Source organism: Spinacia oleracea, chromosome 6 (assembly GCF_020520425.1).
Source record: "Spinacia oleracea cultivar Varoflay chromosome 6, BTI_SOV_V1, whole genome shotgun sequence".
NCBI lineage: Eukaryota > Viridiplantae > Streptophyta > Magnoliopsida > Caryophyllales > Amaranthaceae > Spinacia > Spinacia oleracea.
In genome coordinates, this window is record NC_079492.1 from 73,288,473 (window position 1) to 73,309,361 (window position 20,889).

Genomic DNA, 20,889 nt, shown 5'->3' on the forward strand with positions numbered 1-20,889 from the left:
GTTCTTTACGCTTTCCGTTTTAGTCCGTTCCTGAAAGTTCTTTACACTTATACTTTATTCCATTTTTACTCTTATTTGGCCCACCATAACTTACCCACTCACAATACTTTAATATTAGTTTCCACCCAGTCACATTGTTGGACAATTTATAGCCACTCATTTTCCATTTGTTACCCCACCATCACATGTTCACCAAAATTCCTTAATTACCGTGCAAATAGTAACCGTAAAGATCATTTAGGAACAGAGGTAGTATTTATTATTTATTATTTATTATTTATTATTTATTATTTATTATTTATTATTTATTATTTATTATTTATTATTTATTATTTATTATTTATTATTTATTATTTATTATTTATTATTTATTATTTATTATTTATTATTTATTAGTTATTAGTTATTAGTTATTATTTATTATTGATTATTGATTATTTATTTTTGATTATTGATTATTTGTTATTTATTATTTAGTATTATTTAGTATTATTTATTATTTATTATTTAATTATTATTTATTATTTATTATTTATTATTTATTATTTATTATTTATTATTTATTATTTATTATTTATTATTTATTATTTATTATTTATATTTATTATTTATTATTTATTATTTATTATTATTATTATTTATATTATTATTTATTATTTATTATTTATTATTTATTATTTATTATTTATTATTTATTATTATTATTATTATTATTATTTATCATTTATTATTTATCATTTATTATTTATTATTTATTATTTATTATTTATTATTATTATTTATATTATTATTATTTATTATTTATTATTATTAGTTATTATTTATTATTTATTATTTATTATTTATTATTATTATTATTTATTATTTATTATTTATTATTTATTATTATTATTTATTATTTATTATTTATTATTTATTATTTATTATTTATTATTTATTATTTATTATTTATTATTTATTATTTATTATTTATTATTTATTATTTATTATTTATTATTTATTATTTATTATTAGTATTTATTATTTATTATTTATTATTTATTATTTATTATTCATTATTTATTATTTATTATTTATTATTTATTATTTATTATTTATTATCTATTATCTATTATTTATTATTTACTCCCTACATTCCTTTTTTATCTTCCTATTTCTATAAATGTCGTTCCTATTTGATTTTTTTATTTCTATTTTTGGACATGACTTTTTACCATAAATTTCCCCACCATCCCTTATTTAAGTCATTCACATTTTCCCATTCACCCACCCAACCCCACTTTTATGATTTTTTATTATTTTAAACAAAATATCACCTCTCTCCTTCATTTCTTCATTTATTTATTATTTTCTCTTACACCCAATCATTACTCTTACACCCAATCATTACAAGATTCTATTTGCTTATTTGCCACCCCAAACACCAAATAGGAAGATCATTTAGGAATGGAGGGAGTATTATTTATTATTTATTATTTATTATCTATTATTTATTATTTATTACCTATTATTTATTATCTATTATCTATTATCTATTATCTATTATTTATTATTGAAGTATTATTACTTATTATTTATTATTTATTATTTATTATTTATTATTTATTATTTCTTATTTCTTATTTATTATTTAATATTTAATATTTATTATTTATTATTTATTATTATTTATTATTTATTATTATTATTATTTATTATTTATTATTTATTATTTATTATTTATTATTTATTATTTATTATTTATTATTTATTATTTATTATTTATTATTTATTATTTATTATTTATTATTTATTATTTATTATTTATTATTTATTATTTATTGTTTATTGTTTATTGTTTATTTGTTTATTTTTTATTGTTTATTATTTATTATTTATTATTTATTATTATTATTATTTATTATTTATTATTTATTATTTATTATTTATTATTTATTATTTATTATTATTATTTATTATTATTATTTATTATTTATTATTAATTATTGATTATTATTATTAATTATTTATTATTTATTATTTATTATTTATTATTTATTATTTTTATTTATTATTTATTATTTATTATTTATTATTTATTATTTATTATTTATTATTTATTATTTATTATTATTATTTATTATTTATTATTTATTATTTATTATTTATTATTTATTATTTATTATTTATTATTTATTATTTATTATTTATTATTTATTATTTATTATTTATTATTTATTATTTATTATTTATTATTTATTATTTATTATTTATTATTTATTATTTATTATTTATTATTTATTATTTATTATTTATTATTTATTATTTATTATTTATTATTTATTATTTATTATTTATTATTTATTATTTATTATTTATTATTTATTATTTATTATTTATTATTTATTATTTATTATTTATTATTTATTATTTATTATTATTATTTATTATTTATTATTTATTATTTATTATTTATTATTTATTATTTATTATTTATTATTTATTATTTATTATTTATTATTTTTTTTTATTGATTATTTATATAAAAAAATTTATATTGATTATTCATTATTCATTTCAGTAATATTATGTTAAGTTAAGTTCAGTTCAGGAGCATATTCAATTCAGTTCAAAAGCATTCAGTTCAGTTTAGTTCAGCTTTAAAGAACAGGGCCTTACTTTATTAATTATTTCAGTCAACTCTTCTTCCATAATACCCGTGTCTGACCATATGTGACTCCTATTTAAATACAGAGGAATTATTCCATATTTAGGCTCCCCTTGTTTTGGCGTAAAACACTTTAGTGAAAATAGATTTTCCATGGAAAATATTTTCTAAGGAAAAACACAATTACAAACTTCTATTTTCCTTTTTTTTTTCAGACAATTCATAGAAAAAGAAATATGGAAGAATATTGGTGAAGATTGAGATAAGGAAGAGAAAGATAAGGAAAAAAAAATGAAAAGTGGTTTTTCCTTCATTTCAAATCGATAATGTTTTTCCACATTTGAGAGAGTTTTGGAAAATTATTTTTCATAATTTGCCAAATTAAACAACCTAAAATGATTGAAAAGGGAAAAATTATTTTCCATGAGAGCGTTTTAAACCAAACCAGACACTCCCTTAGTAACATATTCATTAATGTTATTTACATACATAACCTCCTACGTCACTATTGGTAAAATAAAATAAGTTGATCATTTGTCCCTTCAACTTCCACATGAAAGTATATTATCTAAAAGTGATTAAAATATATAACTGTGTATAGCACGGGTTAAAACTAATTAACTTGAAAAAAAAAATTAGACATAGGAGAATCGGTAGAAAAATTCTGAAATGAATGATATGTACTAATGTCCTATATTTGAAGGTTTTGCAATTTTATATTTTCTCTTTTTTTAGTGTAAAAGGGTTGTGCGAGTTAGGGATAAGCGGGGCAAAGTCATACATGACCGTGGTGTGTCTGACTTCTTATATTATCATGTCTTGTTTAAATTGGGAGCGGTCCAGATATGAACTCATAAAACGAGATTTTATAGCAAAGCTTCTAATAAATGAATTTTACAATTTATAGACACTGCAAGATAGCTCAGACAGATAGTAACGTGAGAGAGTTAAACTATTAACACCAAACTTATTAGCCAAAAACTTATATGGATCATGTTGACCCTGAACAAAGTATTCTATACTTATTATTCCTAAATAAATGAAAATAATTGAACTATTAGCACCAAACTTATTAGCCAAGAACTTATATGGATCATGTTGACCCTGAACAAGTATTCTATACTTATTATACCTAAATAAATGAAAATAATCTGGGATAAACAACACAACAAGAATCAATGGCTTGTCAATTAACAAAAGTTAAAGTCATTATCATTATGTGGATTCTTCAAGAAGTAGAGTGTTGGAATTGGTGGAAATCACGTCATATATTCATCTCATTATTTGATTCACCAATCCTAGTTGGCTAGTTGCTATGAGCTGTGGACTGTTATGATGATTGTGGACAAACAGGCGGTTACAAACTTACAATTCTTATAAAGCAACCCAGAAATGCACGTAATACTCAACTCCAACTTTACTATTGTTGCTACTTGCTAGGTTGCTTTGGTCCTACGAATCAACAATTATTATTATTAATTTATTTATCATTACTATTACTATTACTATTATTATTATTCTTATTATTATTATTAGGCAAATTTGTTAAAAAGGACCTTTTATAACCCAAATTTTGCGAGAAAAGACCTTATATAATTTTTTTTGTGAAATCACACCTTAATGTAAATTTTTTTGCGAGAAAGGACCTTATATAATTTTTTTTTGGTGAAATCACACCTTAATGTACTTTTTTTTTGCGAAAGACAACCAAAAGTAAATTTTCGGCATTGACTGAGCTTTTCCGGCCATTGACTTGCACGTGAGAAGCACGTGTGGCTTTATTTTGCTAATTACACCCAATTTTCCTCCAAAATTCTAAGATTTAAAACCTAAAGTTGAAAAAAAAGTCGAAATAAAATCAAGTTTGAAAAGTCAAGACTCGGGAAAATCAATGTCTTTAGCCAACGTAAGCCACGCGTGCTGCTCACGTGCAAGTCAATGGCCGGAAAAGCTCAGTCAATGCCGGAAAATTTCCTTAGGTCCTTTCTCGCAAAAAAAATTACTTTAAGGTGTGTTTTCACAAAAAAAATTATATAAGGTCCTTTCTCGCAAAATTTGTGTTATAAAAGGTCCTTTTTGGCAAATTTGCCTTATTATTATTCACCATTCTTGTCCAATCCAAATATCCAATGCATTATCCATCCATGAAAAATTAAAATGACAGAAGAGGGACACCAATCAATTTCCAGCTATTCTTTCACTAAAATTATAATCCAAAATACTTTTTGATATTATTGTTTCAAACTATTAATTTCATAAACGTATAAAAGGATATTAAGCTGATTTTAATTTTAATTTATTAATTAAATAATTAATGTATAAGTAGTTGATTAATTGGTTAGAAAATAGATTATATGACATAATAATTGACATCAATTGTTAAAAATGTAAGTAGTAATTGACATTTTTAAAGACATGATAGTAATTCACAAACTCACAAATAAGCTAGGTAGTAATTGACAAATTATTCATTAACTTTTATGATAAAATAATCAATACAACGTCTAAGTATTAGACACACTACTCTTCTAGATTGAGTAGCTTGGGATTCAATCATCAAAAAAGAGAAATTCAATTTTGCAAGTTTAGGGCCAATAAGTTGGACATGGTAGGGCCAATAAGTTCAATTTAGATAAAAGAAGAATTCAGGTAGGCGTAAGGGAAGATATTATCCTTAAATGTCGGAGGATTTTATCCTACCTTGTAAGGGAAGACGAACATTCATGCAAAAACATTATCCTAAAGCCAAGGGTCAAGGTAATAATTGCCTACGTCAATGATTTAATTGAGGAAGACAATTTTCTTCTAAAGAAAACAAAGTACTCCGTACAAACTACTGGGATGTCTTTGCAGAATATCTGTGTCAGTTGAGACTATACACCAAGAGACTAATTGTTCCTTTGAAGAGCACAAATAAAACTGAACACATGATGAAAAAAATGACAAATATTAGGATGAAACACATGAAATTGGCAAGGATTGTTTGTAGGTCAAATGTCCTTCCTTCTAAATAACTCTTGTTTTAGCCTAATCACAAAATATAACATCCTTTCGCCTTCTTTTTCTTTTTCTTGGTCTTTGGCGGCTGAAGGACAACCTTAATGGCCGCATCAAAAACTGCCTTCACATTCTGCATCAATGGAAACACAGCGGATCTTTATTACTAAGAGCTAAAATAGATAGCTAAATGTGGACGGGAAAATGAAGGGGCATTAGCTTATGTTACCTGTTGAGTTTTTGAACTACACTCAATGTAGTAAGGGGCGCCAATGACTCTTTTCAGCTCCTCTCCCTTCAATACAGTTCTAATTAGTACCATGAACATGAACATAGACAAAAACATGGGCTATAAAAAATGGTAGAAGTCCTCACTTGTTGAGTTGAAATGGGAACTGCACCAGGATGATCTACGAAAAATTGCTTATCATCCCGAAGATCTACATAAAGGTAGAAGCAGTCAGATTATTTTGTCAGAAATGGGGGGGTGAAATCTATTACACTCCATCTTCGAAGGCAATGATGGAATATGCATTGAAATTTTACATTAAGAAAAGCATGTAGATTGGAGAAACATATCAGCTAACTAACTTCAATGTGACACATTAACTAATGGTGTGTCATCTTTCTAATTGTGAATATTTCCAAGATTTTTATTTTTTCACCTCAGCAGGTATACTGACCGCTCTGTCCACACCGGCTCACCGGAAATTGAAAGTTGAAGAAAATGAGTGTCAATAAGCTCTATTACTCAAGATGCCACTAGAATTCTTGTAGATGCCTTGGAGGCCTAACTTTCAGACATAAATGCAAGTTTCATTTGCAAATTGCAACATGAGGAATAGATGTAGTTTCAAGAAGACAAGACTTAAATTCCCAGGAAACCAAATTCTTGGGCAGGTTATTCATTTGCTTGTCAAGCACGAGAATTATAATGCCTAATCACCTCATGAATTCCACATACAACCAATCGCATAACATAAGTAGTTCAATAGAGATCCTTACTAAAAAAGTGAGGCATAAGGTTGTACCTAGTTTTGTTCCAACGAGAATTATTGGAACACCAGGTGCATAGTGCCTCAGCTCAGGAATCCACTGAAATAGGAATTTCGAAACCAATGAGCTAATTGAAATAGCATAACATCAAGAATTGATATTTTATAAGTACCTAATTTCAGGAAAAAACAAAGTTCTGAAGTAGTCCTCACTTTTTTGGCAACATTTTCATAACTAGCCTTGCTAATCAATGAGAACGCTAAAATAAATACATCAGCTCCACGATAGCTCAGAGGTCTCAATCTATTGTAGTCTTCTTGACCTGTAACATGGTGATATAGCCAAACACTTGTCTCAAAGATCAAAACGATAATTTTGAAGATAGGTAAAGTGAACAGGAGTAATGTGGAATACATGAAAATAATAGAAGGACAAACAAAGAAAAGCATGAATCTTACCGGCAGTATCCCATAACCCTAGGTTGACTGTGTTCCCATCAACAACAACATTAGCACTGAAGTTATCAAAAACTGTAGGTACATAGTCCTGTTCAATCAAGAAATCAAAAGGTGAATATGTCACAAAATCATTCCCTCTTTGCTGAGACCAATAGAACGAAATCAAGGAAACAAATGCAATGGTGCTATAATAATCCCTAATCAATCATGAAGCATAATACAAAAGGGAGAAAAAAAAATTAGACCAAACCCGCCTATTACAAGGCAATACAGGAATTATCAGATGATTACTGCGAATGAGCAAGAGTAAAGTTGTATTAAATTTTCCCAACAGCGGCAATAATCTCCTCAATCAACAATCCCTTAACCCTGGTGCAAGTTGGCATTTGATCCTAATATATTACGGAGTAGAAGCCAAATAATCGACAAGTGCACTAGACAAAAGAGACATTTCAAATTAACTGAGACTTCTCGACCTCGAAAGAAAATTCACATTTAGGCAGCCAATTAATAGTTGCTAACATCTAAACCAGGTAAATCAAAATTCAATCTTAATTGACGGACAGACTGCATGTGAATTATATTAAAATTACCCTTAGTCATTCAAGGCCAATTTAGTTTTTTTAACTCATGGAAAATTTGGAAAGATTGACAGCAAATATAAAAAAATTAAATTCAGAACTCAAACTAATATCATATATACTGAAAATTAGGGACCTTACAGAACTTAAAAAATCTCCGATTGATTCAAATATACATAATTCTTAACCAAAAATCGGGACATTTCAAATTTTGCAATGCAGATTAAAAACAATAAGAGATAACATCCAAACTCCCTAATAACAGTCTCCCTAAACATCACAATTAGCATTTCAATTTATCTTAATTATTTCGCAAAAATAATTCCTCAAAAATAGGGAAATTGAGACCAATTCAACCCTCCTGTAATTCCGTAACCCATAAATTCATAGATAATCTAATCAGACACAAGATCCGAAACCAAAAATATGATCACAAAAAATCAAACTACCCACAAAATAAAATACAGCAAAAAATTGACCAAAAAGTTCAGTAAGATTATACAGCGAAAAAAAATATAATCAAAATGGGTAATTGAGAAAATAGAGTTATACCGTTGGAAAAGTGTTGCTGGTGTAAGAAATAAGCATACAAGTTTTACCCACAGCACCATCACCCACTGTAACACATTTGATGAACCTGGATGCGCTCATTTCAAACTCAAAATAATAGTTCGTAAATTTGGATAATTGTCAAAATGGGTATTTTCAATTTTGATGGGACACCCACATTGTAGAGTTGATTGTAGAATCAATTTACAAAACCCTAGGATTATAAATTAAGAGTGCAAATTGGGGGCAAGTCAACGAATAATCAAATCCAAAGGGGAAAGTATGAGATGAGGAGAGAGAAAGAGAAGAAGACGAGGAGATAGAAAATGGGGGTGACCTAGCTAAAAAGCTTGTGACAGCTTATTACAGAGGTGGTGGTGGACAACCCTATCAATGTCACGGACCCATAATTGGACCACTTTCTATTCTTCGACTTCAAGTTTTCCTTTTTTTTTCCTCTTTTTTTTCTAACAATTTTGTAGGGAGACAATTATGTCATTATGTGTAGGTCTTTTCTTCCTTTTTACTCTCACCGTACCGGTATTCTCTTCGTCCCTCAAAGATTATTCTATTTTGATATTTTAAGTCAAACTTTGAAAATTTAGACCAAAAATTATCATTAACCTATTAGAAATGATATAGTTATGTCGGATTTCTAATAGGTTGATGAGAACTTAAATGAACCTGAACAGGTCGATGTGCACAGGGATACATCAATAGAAAATGAAACTTGATGTGGGAGCTTTTGTTGGTGCTGACGTGTCACCTTTTCCACGGAGGTATCAGATATGCACTATCACAATCTTCTTACAACCTGCAAAATAAGAATATTTCTGTGGGAATATTCCCTCCAATGCCTAAGTAAGTATTGATAGAGAGAGAAAGTATTTTTAGAAAGAAGTTAGAACAGAATAATTAAGATAGATGAGAATGAATTGATTGTCTTTCACCTTAGGATTTGGACTATTTATAAGGCTAGGGTTTTGAGATTTCTACCAAAACCCTGGTTATCTGATTGATTAACTTCTTTAGATAAGGATACGTGTCCTTGGCAGGCATGGAGATGGAGGAATTTAGTGGGCCTCTTATTGCTTTGGGACTCTCTTATTGTTTGGGCCATTCTTACCACATTCAAACTTTGTAAATCAGTAAGAAGGTTTGAAATTTATTCGGAATATATCACATTTACCATAGAGGGTGCCAAGTGTCACGTTACGATCGATCTAGGGTGGACAAGTCTTTTTAGCCACATCATTTGCCCCTCAAGAACGGTGAAATGTCCTTACTTAGTTTTTACCCTTGTTGATTCTTCCTCTGGCGTAGTGATGCGTGGCACTTGTTTTCTTACTCTTACCCCTCTATATATATCTTGTCATTTCAATTTACTCTCTCTCATTTTCAGAGAATATTTGAGAGTTCTTTGTGAAGGCGATTTTCGGCGTCAATTAACCACCAGCAGACGATTCTCGACCACCGTGGAGTTCACACTTGTTCTTGAGAATCTTCTTTCTTTCATTTTGCAACTCAAGAATCATTGGAGCACTTGCCTTTTTTATTCAAGAAGGTAATTTTCTTGTCTTGAGAAAACGGTTTGTTATTTTCTTGTTTTTCTTTCTTGTGGCGGGTCGTTTTGGTTTTTTGAGGACGGTGGACTTGTATCAACTGCTCCTCCTTAGCAAGGTTGATGCCCCTCGTCTTAAGTCAACCCTTCGCCTTCCTTGTGTAGGACGTCATGGTAAGAATAGATGAAGACCCTGATTTCGAGTGTGAGTCCTCGTCTCAGGTGGGGGATGAAGGAACCATGGAATCAAGACGCTTTAGGAGGGTGACGTCCTCTTCTTCGAAGAGCGAAGAAGGGCTTCTTCCTCCATCCAAAATTTTTCCTTTGCAGTCGTGGCTAGATGATGATCGACATTTATATCGCTCTTAGCTTAGGATTTTAGTTCATTTTATTAGCATTTTATTATTATTTTTGCTTAGTTTTATCGTTTTTAGTTCGTTTATTGCATTTTTGCATTTATCGTAACATTTTCTCGTCTTGCGTATATTTTAGTCGTTTTTGCTCTAAACGTGCCTTTTGTGCGCATTCTCATTGCGTAAGTGTAATACCTCGTATTTTTATAATATTTATAAATATATTTTATTATATTTATAAAGCATTTTACGATTTATTATCGTTTAAATAATATTTAAATGCATTTTATTTAATGTATTTTAATTTAATCAGAATATTTATTATTTTAATTAATTACGAAACGATTTTAATTCTTGAGTCGGAAAATTAAATGAGTTGCAAATGATTTTTAAAGCTTCGGGTTTTAAATAAAAAGTCCAGTTCGTTTTATTAATCAAGCCCAATCCAAACAGTTTAATTTAAATCCTAAGCTAGCCCAAATTCATTTAATTCATAAACCCAACTCAAATATCCTAAGCCTAGCCCATCAAGGGATTAGGGAGCCTATAAATAGACTCCCCCATCATTAAATGAACCCCTAAAATTTCATAAGGCCCCTTTTTGCTTTGCTTGCCCCTCACTCCATCTCTCCTCTCTCTTTTGCTCGGCACCCGCACGCCCTCAAGGCTCGTGCCCTCGTGCTGCACCCGCACGCCCACACGGCCTCGTGCCCTCGTGCCTGCCCTCGCCCACACCCTCGCCGTCGCCTCTCCTCTCTTGCCCGCAGCCGCAGCGAGCCTCGTGCGCTGCAGCTGTCCCTTGCTCGTGCACTCGTGCACACCTGCTGCCCCTCTCTCTTGCTCGTGCCCTCGCGCACAGCGCTGCACCGCTCGCCCTCTCTCTCGCTCGTGCCCTCGCGCACAGCGCTGCCCGCTCGCCCTCTCGCTCTCCTTCGCGCCAAGCGCGCGCGCGCCCCCTCTCCCCGCTCGCGCTCGTCGCCCTTGCTGCGCACACACACGTTCGTGTGTGTGTGTGTGTGTGTGTGTGTGTGTGTGTGTGTGTGTGTGTGTGTGTGTTCGTATTCGATTTCTTTTTCGCCCAATCACATTAATTCGAGGTTGTTCCGTGCTATAGGCCGGATTGGTATAATTCTCTTCTTCCTTACCTATTCTATTTAAATTCCGTATTTTAAATTATTATATTAATATTGTTTTGAATAATTAAAATGCTGGGAACCGGTTATGAATACCGTGGTTTGAGGATTTGTGTGTTGTGATTCATTAGGTTTGTTTTAATTATTAAAGGATGAATTTTCAGATTTGTTTATTTAATAAAGCATTGATTTTTATGATATTAAACTAGTGTTATTGGGATTTTCAAATTAGGGTTTTAACCTAGACCTAATGAGTCAATTGATTAGCATAATTAGGTGATGATTTTAATTATGATAATCAATTATATTTTCAGATTTGAATAAAGGTTTAAAGTGTCGATTTTTAGTGATTTTAAAGGCGAAAAAAGTATGTTTTCGTACTAGAGATTGATTTTGCAAATTGAGACGATTTTATTATTGAAAAACGATTGAATTCTAAAGTCTAAAGGAGGTTTTAATTTTTATAAAGTTGCTGGAAATTTAATGAACATGGAAATAATTTAAGTTTCATTATTTTGATGATAGGAGGTGATTTCTAGTTGAGTGCTCGTTATTGCAAAGTGGCCCCTGCGCTTAGGTATTCAAGGTACGTACAAGTCTAGGGCGACCACACCTTTTTGTCAATGACATTACATGATTGTTGATGATGTGAATTACATTATGTGGAATCAAGTTTATTTTGGTGAACGAGCATGTGATTTGTGATGTTGGATTTATTGGATTAATTGTTGAACAAGCATGTTGAAATTATTATGAGTATGAATTTCATTGTCAATCATGTTGTTCAATATTTATGCATGTATGGTTTATTTCACATGCAAGGGATGGATTAATTATTTGTATGCTATTGTACAGGATGTCTAGCATACTTTGAGCCATTTATTTGTACCTCGTTGTACTATTTATTTTACCACATGTGAAGGGTTAGCTCACGTAAGCCACCGCACATGTAGGGTTCAGTTGGGAATATTATGTATGAAATGAATTAGGATTTGTCTTGCAAGGGCACAACCCTCATGTTAATATGCATGATGTGGAGTCTCACTTTGGTGAGGAGGAACATGGTAGTAATATCACAAGTGTCTTGCTTGGTTGATCACAAGTCTTAAGGCATTAAAATAAGATTGTTTTGGTTGTTGTTTATTAATGGTTTGTATGCATGTTGTCGAGTCTTGAGTTCGCCTTTAATAAAATATTAATAAACGTAAAGTGCAACCCGAACAAGCTTCAAAACTCTTGGAACGTATATACCTTGAGTATGAACAATGGGGGGAGTCTTGCCGGAAAGCTCGTACTCCTACTAATGATACAAGACGTTGTTTCATTTATATTATGCGCAGGAATTCCGTCGGTATGGCCCGACACTCGGTATGGCCCGATTTTATTATTATTGTATTTGGCGTATGGTTGGCTCCCATCACCTTTTCCCTTTGTGGATTATTCTTTGGCCCGTTCGAAGCTTATTCTAATTAAATTGTGAGTCAAGAGTCGAGTCGAGTCTTGTGTCTCATGATTGTTTGTTAAGTATTATATGGCTTTTGCATGTTGATTAGTACTTAGTGAGTGATGCATGTTTTAGTTTCATTTACTCTATGCTTGTAAGTACTCATCTTTTGCTGACTATGTGCTTTGTGTGTTTCTGGTCATGGCCTTTGCCTTAATGACCCTATGATGATCCATCATTTGCACTTGCATTGTTGGGGAGTAGATTAATATAGCAGGTTGGTAGATCAAGTACGATCGAAATCATGTGGCTTGGGATGATTGAGAGAGTTGCATGCTTTCGTTCTTTGAAAGTATTTTATTTAATATTTTAATTACGTTTAAAATGTTTGAATTATTTATATTTTGGGTTTTGGGCCATTATGGTTCCAAATTGTAGGAGGCCTCAATATTTCATTAATTATGGTTTTTTAAAAGTTAGTTGACATTTAATTCCGCTGCGTAATTCTGGTAATAGCCTTAACCGTTATCATGGTGGCGGTAATACTTTAGTAATTCCTTTATTTTAAGTTGGAAAATGATTTTATAAAACCAAGGAATTATTTGGGTGTTACAAAGTGGTATTTGCAGAGCTCTAGTTTGAGAGCTGCTTTGCATTAACTAATAGTGCAAAGTGGTAAATCCTTAAACTATGATTGCGGAACTTTAGGATTTTCGAAAATTATTTTCCTAAAGTCAAAACGTATTATTTTGAGTACTCAATATTTTAAAGGTCAAATATTAATTATTTTGGGTCGTTTGAAAAGAGTTGAAAAGTTCGAGACTATTATTTAAATTAAGTTATTTTATTCGAATTTTTTTTCGGAATTTCCGAATTAATTTTTAATTTATTTGAACTTCTTTTTTTTCGGATTTTTCTTTTATTAAATTTCCGAATTAATTTTTTATTATTTTTATTTTTATTCGAATTTCTTGAATTTATTTTTATTTTTATTTTCGGATTTTTAAATATCCGAAATTAATTTAATTTATTAATAATTCCTATTAATTTTCGATTTTAATTTAAATAATTTCAACAAAGTTAGGAGTTATTTCTTAATTAATTTCGAAAATTAATACTATTTTCAAGTGAGAAATGGGTAGACTAAGAAGGGCATATTAGTCTAAGAATACATATTATGTGACAATGTGATTATTAAGTGCCATGTATATGTTCTAACCATGTTTTATCTTGCTTCATGTGATTAATTGCATCATATTTCATGTTGAGCATATATTTGTGCATTAAAATTGTATGGCTCCACGAACTATTTATTGTATCCTTTTGGGGTTGGAATTTCTATGGAAACGCGTTAGTAAGACTTTTGAGTTGTGAATTTTCAGGAATTAAGGATGCTACCTTCTAAGTTCACCAGTCTAGGATACTTAGAGAAGATGGATAATGAGACTCCTCGCACGTATCTTCAGAAGATCGTGTTTGCTTGTGACTATTTGGCTTCGACCAAGAATATGCCCCACCTTAGGCACAAAGATATGATGGCTAGTATGATTATACATTGTTTACCCCATAAGAACCCTTACATAGACCTCAAGAATAGGTTCAGTGACATGCATTATGGTGATGGTACCCCTAATTGGTACAAATATGGGACTAGTGATGGTAGGTGGAAGTATGATTATGAGGTTCTTGCTACTATCCTAGAGGTTGCGAAAATTAGCTATGAGGATGGAAAGTATTCTGCGGGTCTAGGTATGGGCTATGGAGGAATAGAAAGTGATGGTGAGGATGACATGATCCATGATGAGCAAGCTAGTGATGTTGAGGAGGATAGTGATGATGATGTGGTAGAGATTGAGAATCCTAACCCTATAGTTCCTGAACCAACCATTGAGATATCCAGTGGATCTGAAGATGAGCTTGAAGAGAATAATGTGGTTGATAGTGAGCCACAGCAAAATGATGAGGCTATGGATGAAGACTCGGATCCGGAAGAAGACTTGGATGATCCTAATGATCAAGACTTTACTCCAGAGCAATACAAGGAAATAAATGATCGTCGTGATGACGTTAGTCTCTAGAGAAATGTAATCCTTAGTTTTATTTTTTGTTGATTAATAAAGTGGCAAAGCTACTATTTATGGTTTTAGTTTATTATAGTTGGAGAATAAATGTTATGGTGTGAGGGGGTCGAAAAAGCACGAGGCTAATGCGTGACCTTGTCCCTCGTGGGTGTGACGTTTCTTTTTGTCAAATCAAGTGTAATTGGATTTCCTGTGAGTTTACACCCAATTGACTAGTAATATAGGAGTCGCCATTCAGTTTTTAACGACAATGAGAAAAACTGACAAAACCCGGTTATCGTGACATAAAGGGAGTGCAATTATGTTTGACCACGACGGCCGTAGGTTCCCTTGTGATCCCTGGTGTGGGGATCTCTCAACATACACCCGTAAGGTAGAGATTGAGGGTTCGGGGGACTGTAACTACCGAGAGGAGTACTCGCTCATCGATAACTCCAGAGGCAGGATATCCTTACTAGCTCAGCATAAATAATTGAAGGGACATGCGTTAACTATTAAACTAATCTGAGTTGATTTTAGCAATATGCAACATATAGTACTAGATCGAACGCGATTATCTGATTTAGATTGTTTTAAGGGACCTAGAATGATAATCCAATTTCCCAAAAATACCATATTTATTAGGCGTGATAGAACAATCAGATTTTATTAGTTTAACAGTTCATAAAAGGGCGAGGAAAGCAATTAAATCATAGAAAAGGGACACATTACGACGCACCCTTGAGAGGTGCGTCACGGTTCTCAGAAAACTAACCACTTTGACTTTGATATTTCTCCTTTTATTTAATGAATCTCAAATTATGGGACAGGATACGTTCTGTTTGATTTATGGATCGATTGCGACAGAACGCGTGATCAGTTTTGCAGCGTGAGGCTTAGGCTTAGGGGTTTAGAGTCAATACTCAGAATAATAATTGTGTGTGTGTCCTTTTTCACGTCGAACTTGGGCTATATTTATAGAAAAAAGTTCGTGGAAAGATAGAATTGTAGATATCTAATCCACGAGGAATTAGGAAAGAATACGTCCCAGGTAATTTCAGCGCCCAGGCCTGGGCGCCGAAGATTTCGACGCCCAGAGCCAGGCGTTGAAAATAGGATCTGGGCTGTTTTCTTAGTCAGATTCAGATTCTTAGAATCCGAAGTGTTTGAGACTAATCGAGTCTTTTAGTGCGTATTAACCTTGTGACGGAATGCGTCTGGGCCCATTACGAACTCTAGGCTCGTTAGGATTTTTAATTAATACGTGACTCTTATTTTCGAATCATATTAGGAATATGATTCTCTCATAATCTCTATCTCATTTAGGATTTATGTTGGAGTGCAACACCTAATTCCGACAGGTTTCTATCTTTTATGGCTTGCCACTTTTAACAACTACCCATTACGACAGTTACTATTTTTAGCAGGTTTCCATAAATAGCAGTTTTCTATAAATAGCAGGTTTTGGGTGAAATGAAAAGGGGAATTGAGATTCGTTATTTTATAGGAGATGCGTTGTCAAGTGGAGATTTATGTTTTCATCATCGAACCTTCCCTTTCGGGAATGGGGACAAAAGTAGGTGTCTACAGTTAGCCCCCACTTTGACTGAGTCTTGGAATAAGACGATGGTCAAAGTATTAGACGGAGTGCGTCGCACAAGCCAGGGTGACCTGTTTTTTGCGAGGGTCTCACGAGCCCCTGAGTGATAACATTTGACTTAAGGGTCATCACTTTGAAGTGTCGACATATCCCTCACGTGTCATTGGGATTTGTCAACGGATAGTATAGAAACTCCCTCACTTTGCCATTGGAAGTATCTAAAGAGGCGTAGAAACTCCCTCACTTTGTCATTGGGAGTAGCTACAGATGTTTTCGAAATCAAAGCTATAAAGTGTAATTGGGCCTAGCCAAGCCCAATCACGAGGTAAAAATGTTTTTAAAGATTCTCATTTTCAGGGTTAGCTAAACGAGAAAACCCCCTTGTTTTTATGGGACGTAAAACGAAGGAAAATCCAGCACATCGTTCTTTTTTGGAAAAAACGGAAAACCATTCTTTTAAATTAAAGAAAAAAAGGGAAAGCTACTCACATCGTTCTTTTTTGGAAAAAACGGAAAACCAATCTTTGGAAAAAGGGAAAGCTACTCACATCGTTCTTTTTTGGAAAAAACGGAAAACCAAAAGCTACTCACATCGTTCTTTTTTGGAAAAACGGAAAACCAAAAAAAGTTATCGCTGCAGCAACTAAGGACCTGCGCGGCTAGCGACGCAGACCCCGCCGGTTAAAGATGGCGAGCCTGTCCGCTAAGGGTGGACACCCCGTGCGATAGAAGTGGACGAATCTATTTTGAAATTTGTTTTTATTTTTTGAAAATAAGGACCTACGTGGTTTGTGCCGTAGACCCCGCCGGCTGAAGATGGCGAGCCTGTTTCATTTTGTTTTTTGAAGATTCTATTTTTCAAAAACTGAGGATCTGCGCGGCTAGTGACGCAGACCCCGCCCGCTGAGGGTGGGCGAACCCTGTCCGCTGAGGGTGGACGTCCCTGAATTCGTTTTTCGTTTTAGAACTCACGTGATTCGTGACGTGATCTTGCCAACTGAGATGGGCAAGTTTCCTATTTTTTCATCGTGATTTCTTTTTTGAGAATTTCTTTTATTCATTCTTGCAAGAGAGAATTCTTTCGAGGGATGCTCGAATTTAGTTGTGACCTGAACGTGGGTTGACAACGGGTTTAGACGAACCTTTGTCTTGCGACCGTCTGCTTTCGTGGTTTTGAGCTAGTCTTTACGGCTCAATTTTTGCCACTACTTGGTCTTTGATCAGAGGACCATGTACAAGTGTCAACGACGACCCTTTTCTGAGGTCGAACCTGTTCTTTTGAGATCATCCAAACACTTGACGGCGTATAACGTAGTCCGGGAATGTGATTTCGATTGCGCACTCTTTGTTTGAGTATACTTTTCGCGAGCCCCCAAGCATTTGGGCTTTGTTGGTCATTTTCCGCATACTTCATAACGTCTTTTAATCATGTTTGGGGTCGAGCTCGTATGTGCGAGCGACCTTTCATAGTGGTGTGCTATTTTGGCGAAGTCATGGGGTGCGACTTCAGTCTTCGGGCGACAAGGTTTAATATCATCCGGTTTAGCTTGCCCCGGATTAATCTTTTGACAGACAAACATTTTTTATTTGAGAAACTAACGACTTAACAACATTTTTTGGTGTTTCGAAGAATGACCTTGATATTTCATATTTGTTTTGAATAGTGTACATATATGTTCCTTGAGACAAGTCTAAGTTTCGACCAAGTTTTACCATTCATTTTTGCTATTTGGGAGCTTAAAGGTGCTTTGTGTTGTGGGAACTTTTACGGTGCTGATGTGGCACGCGCTCCTCGGAGGTATCAAGTATGACATGGCACGAACTTCTGGCAACCTGCAAAACAAGAATATTCCCGTAGGAATATTCCCTCCGATGCTTAAGTAAGTATAAGCTAGAGAGATAAGTAATTTGTAGAGTGGAGGCAGAGCAAAGATAAGTTTGTTGTTGTTGGGCAAGAATTGAATGCCCTTTTACCTTGGAATCTGAGCTATTTATAGTGCTAGGGTTCCTTGGGGACTGCACCCTCAACCCTAGCTATGGGACACGTGCCCCTTGGGGATTTAGGACACGTGGCCTTCGGCCTGCAATGATGGACCTTCCATATTTGGACCGGCTTTCAAAGAGAATGGGCTTTGCCAAATAGGGCTCTGTCTTTATTCTGGTGGAGTAGCAGGACTTTGGGCCTTCTTTCTAGGTCTGGGCCCATCTGATCAGTATGAGTCGTAGGCTGCCTCTTTGGGCTTTGTGGGAGATTTATTCAAGCCTACATCATTTGCCCCTCATGAGGAGTGAAAACAGACGTTAGTTTTCACTACTCTTGGAGTGTCCAACGAGGTGATGACGCGTGGCAGGGGTAATCATTTCTTACCCCTCTATAAATAAGTGGCCAATTTGAGTGATTTTCCCCCTCATTTCTAGTGATCATTTGAGAGCAATAGGAGAAGGCGATTTCCGGCGTCTTATATCCACCGCCACGATCTTCAAAGTCGTGTTCTTGCAGTTCTTCATCCAAGTTCTTTCACAAACTCTCTTTTGATTTATCAGGTAAAGGCTTTCTTTGGAAAAATGTGTTTGTTGATTTTGATTCCTCCGAATTTTCTTCTTAGTCTTGCATGGGTCTCGTCAAACTGAAGGCGTCATCTTGTCCCCTTGACGTCTTCTTTTTTCAAGTTTGTCCCTGCTTTGAGGCAAGTCTTGGCTTGTTGCAGGATTTAATGGCGTGAATAGAAGACGAGGAGCAGTTCGAAGGAGAATCCTCTTCTCCTATAGAGGACGTCCCGGAAAGCATCGATGACGCGCCGGCTAGTACGTCAGGTGGGGCGGAAGGTCACCTTCATCCCAACGCCATCTTCCCACCTCAGACGTGGCCGAACTTTCTCACCCTCGACAGGAAAGCCTATGGGGAGTCTCTGAATCTAGGTTCGGAGTATAAATTTTGCATGCCGGCTGGCATGGACTACACCAGCTTTGGACTGGTGAAAGGAGAGTTCGCCGTTTACGGCTCGTTTCTGAAGCTGGGTATGAGATTCCCCCCTCACCCCTTTGTGGTGGAGTTGCTGGACGGCTTTAATATTGGCCTGTGCCAAATGTCCCCGAACTCCTGGGCGGGTGTGTTTGTCTATATTGCTCGCTGCGAGCTTGCAGGCATCACCCCTTCCCTTCCGGCCTTCTTAAGAATCGCCTCTATGTCCCAAGTTTCGAGAGCCGCCGCGGGCTGGCTGATTCTTACATCCAAGGGGGCCTATCGGACGGTGATGGGGAAGGCGTCTAAGTGGCATCACTGGAGGAAGAAATGGGTGGTTATCAAAACCACCAATCTGGAGATGTGCGAGAGGATGAGACGCTGGAACGTCAAGCCCAACTTGGTCGAGAAAGGTGCTTCTTTACCTCCCGTCTCCGCCGAGCTCTGGGAGCGGATCTCGTCGCTGTTCCTGGTCAAGCCGCTCGTCATCAAGGACAAAACGGCCTACATACCCGAGGGGTGGTTGCCTCATCTGGATCAATTGAGCAATCCCATTTTCCTCTCGGCTGTAGGCTTGTGTCCGTATATGCCGAGAGGTAATATATCTATACTTCCAATTCTTCACCGTTTAATCAAAACCGCACTAATGTCTTTATTTCGTTTTTTCAGACGAGGCCATGGGTAAGATGGACGATGCCTCCAAAGGCCAAGTGGATATGCCGTCTTGGTTGGCGAAGGTACTCAACGCCAGCACCTTCAAAGCTTGAAAGCGTCAGCAGGCAGCCGAGCAAGCCATTTCTTAGCAAATGACTCCCCCTCCTGCTGAGGAGAAGGTATTCATTAGATATTCCGACGTGATTCCCTTTGTTGTTTACAACTTGTTTTCATTCATATATATATTTTTTTTTTTTTTTTTAAAGAAGACGAGGAAGGCGACCACGGACGCGGCTCCTACTTCCAAACGCAGGGCTGGCGGCATAGGAAAACCCGTCTTCAAGTCGGTGACGTCGAAGGCTTCTAAGGGGTTTGCCGTCCCCAAGGCTGCATCCGCTTCTCCTAGCTTGGAGAAAACTGGACGGACAACTGATCCTCTTGCGGGGATTCCTGAAGTCGTCCGCCGCAACATCCCTCTGAGGACGGCGGAGAGAGCTAGGAATTCTGGGGGTAAGTTTTACTCCAACATCGTAACCACCTGTCGTTCCTCGTCTAGCAGTTCTCTAGTTTCCCCCAGGGATTCTAAGGCCGTTGTTTTTCCCATAGAAATTCCCGATCCTCAGAAAGACATAGATGCTGAATTGGATCAGATCCCTTCTTCAGGCGGGTTCAATTCTCATGACCGTAGGAAGATAATGACGCTGATGCGCAGTGCCATTCCTCCCCAATATGCTGAAACTCTTCCTGAGGCGGCCGAGAATATGCTTGCCGCCATGCAGTCCTCGGCGCTGGACGTAAGTTTCGTTATACCTTTATTTTTACACACTCGTTACTTTTTGTTTGACTTACTATTTTTGCGCAGATGTTCATTCTGCTGGACTCGCTGAAAAAGTG

At 34.5% G+C, this 20,889-nt stretch overlaps 1 protein-coding gene across 1 annotated transcript; it reads right to left on the minus strand.

The window, feature by feature from the left end:
- Positions 1 to 5,399: 5,399 nt before the first annotated feature.
- Positions 5,400 to 8,694, minus strand: LOC110799043 (rac-like GTP-binding protein 5). The gene is made up of 7 exons (XM_022004242.2): positions 8,232 to 8,694; positions 7,099 to 7,186; positions 6,853 to 6,962; positions 6,676 to 6,739; positions 6,020 to 6,084; positions 5,874 to 5,939; positions 5,400 to 5,777 (listed from the first exon to the last, which is right to left on the minus strand). Exons 1-7 carry the CDS (start codon positions 8,328 to 8,330, stop codon positions 5,679 to 5,681), a joined length of 591 nt encoding a protein of 196 aa, XP_021859934.1. The 5' UTR covers positions 8,331 to 8,694; the 3' UTR covers positions 5,400 to 5,678.
- Positions 8,695 to 20,889: the final 12,195 nt, after the last annotated feature.

Bases quoted from the DNA above. Each gene is read 5' to 3' on its own strand.
- LOC110799043 (XM_022004242.2), bottom strand. From the start codon at position 8,330: ATGAGCGCATCCAGGTTCATCAAATGTGTTACAGTGGGTGATGGTGCT. The intron at 7,187-8,231 runs GTATAACTCTAT...TTGATTGAACAG, and splicing joins CCAGCAACACTTTTCCAACG to GACTATGTACCTACAGTTTT. The intron at 6,963-7,098 runs GTAAGATTCATG...ACCATGTTACAG, and splicing joins AGGGTTATGGGATACTGCCG to GTCAAGAAGACTACAATAGA.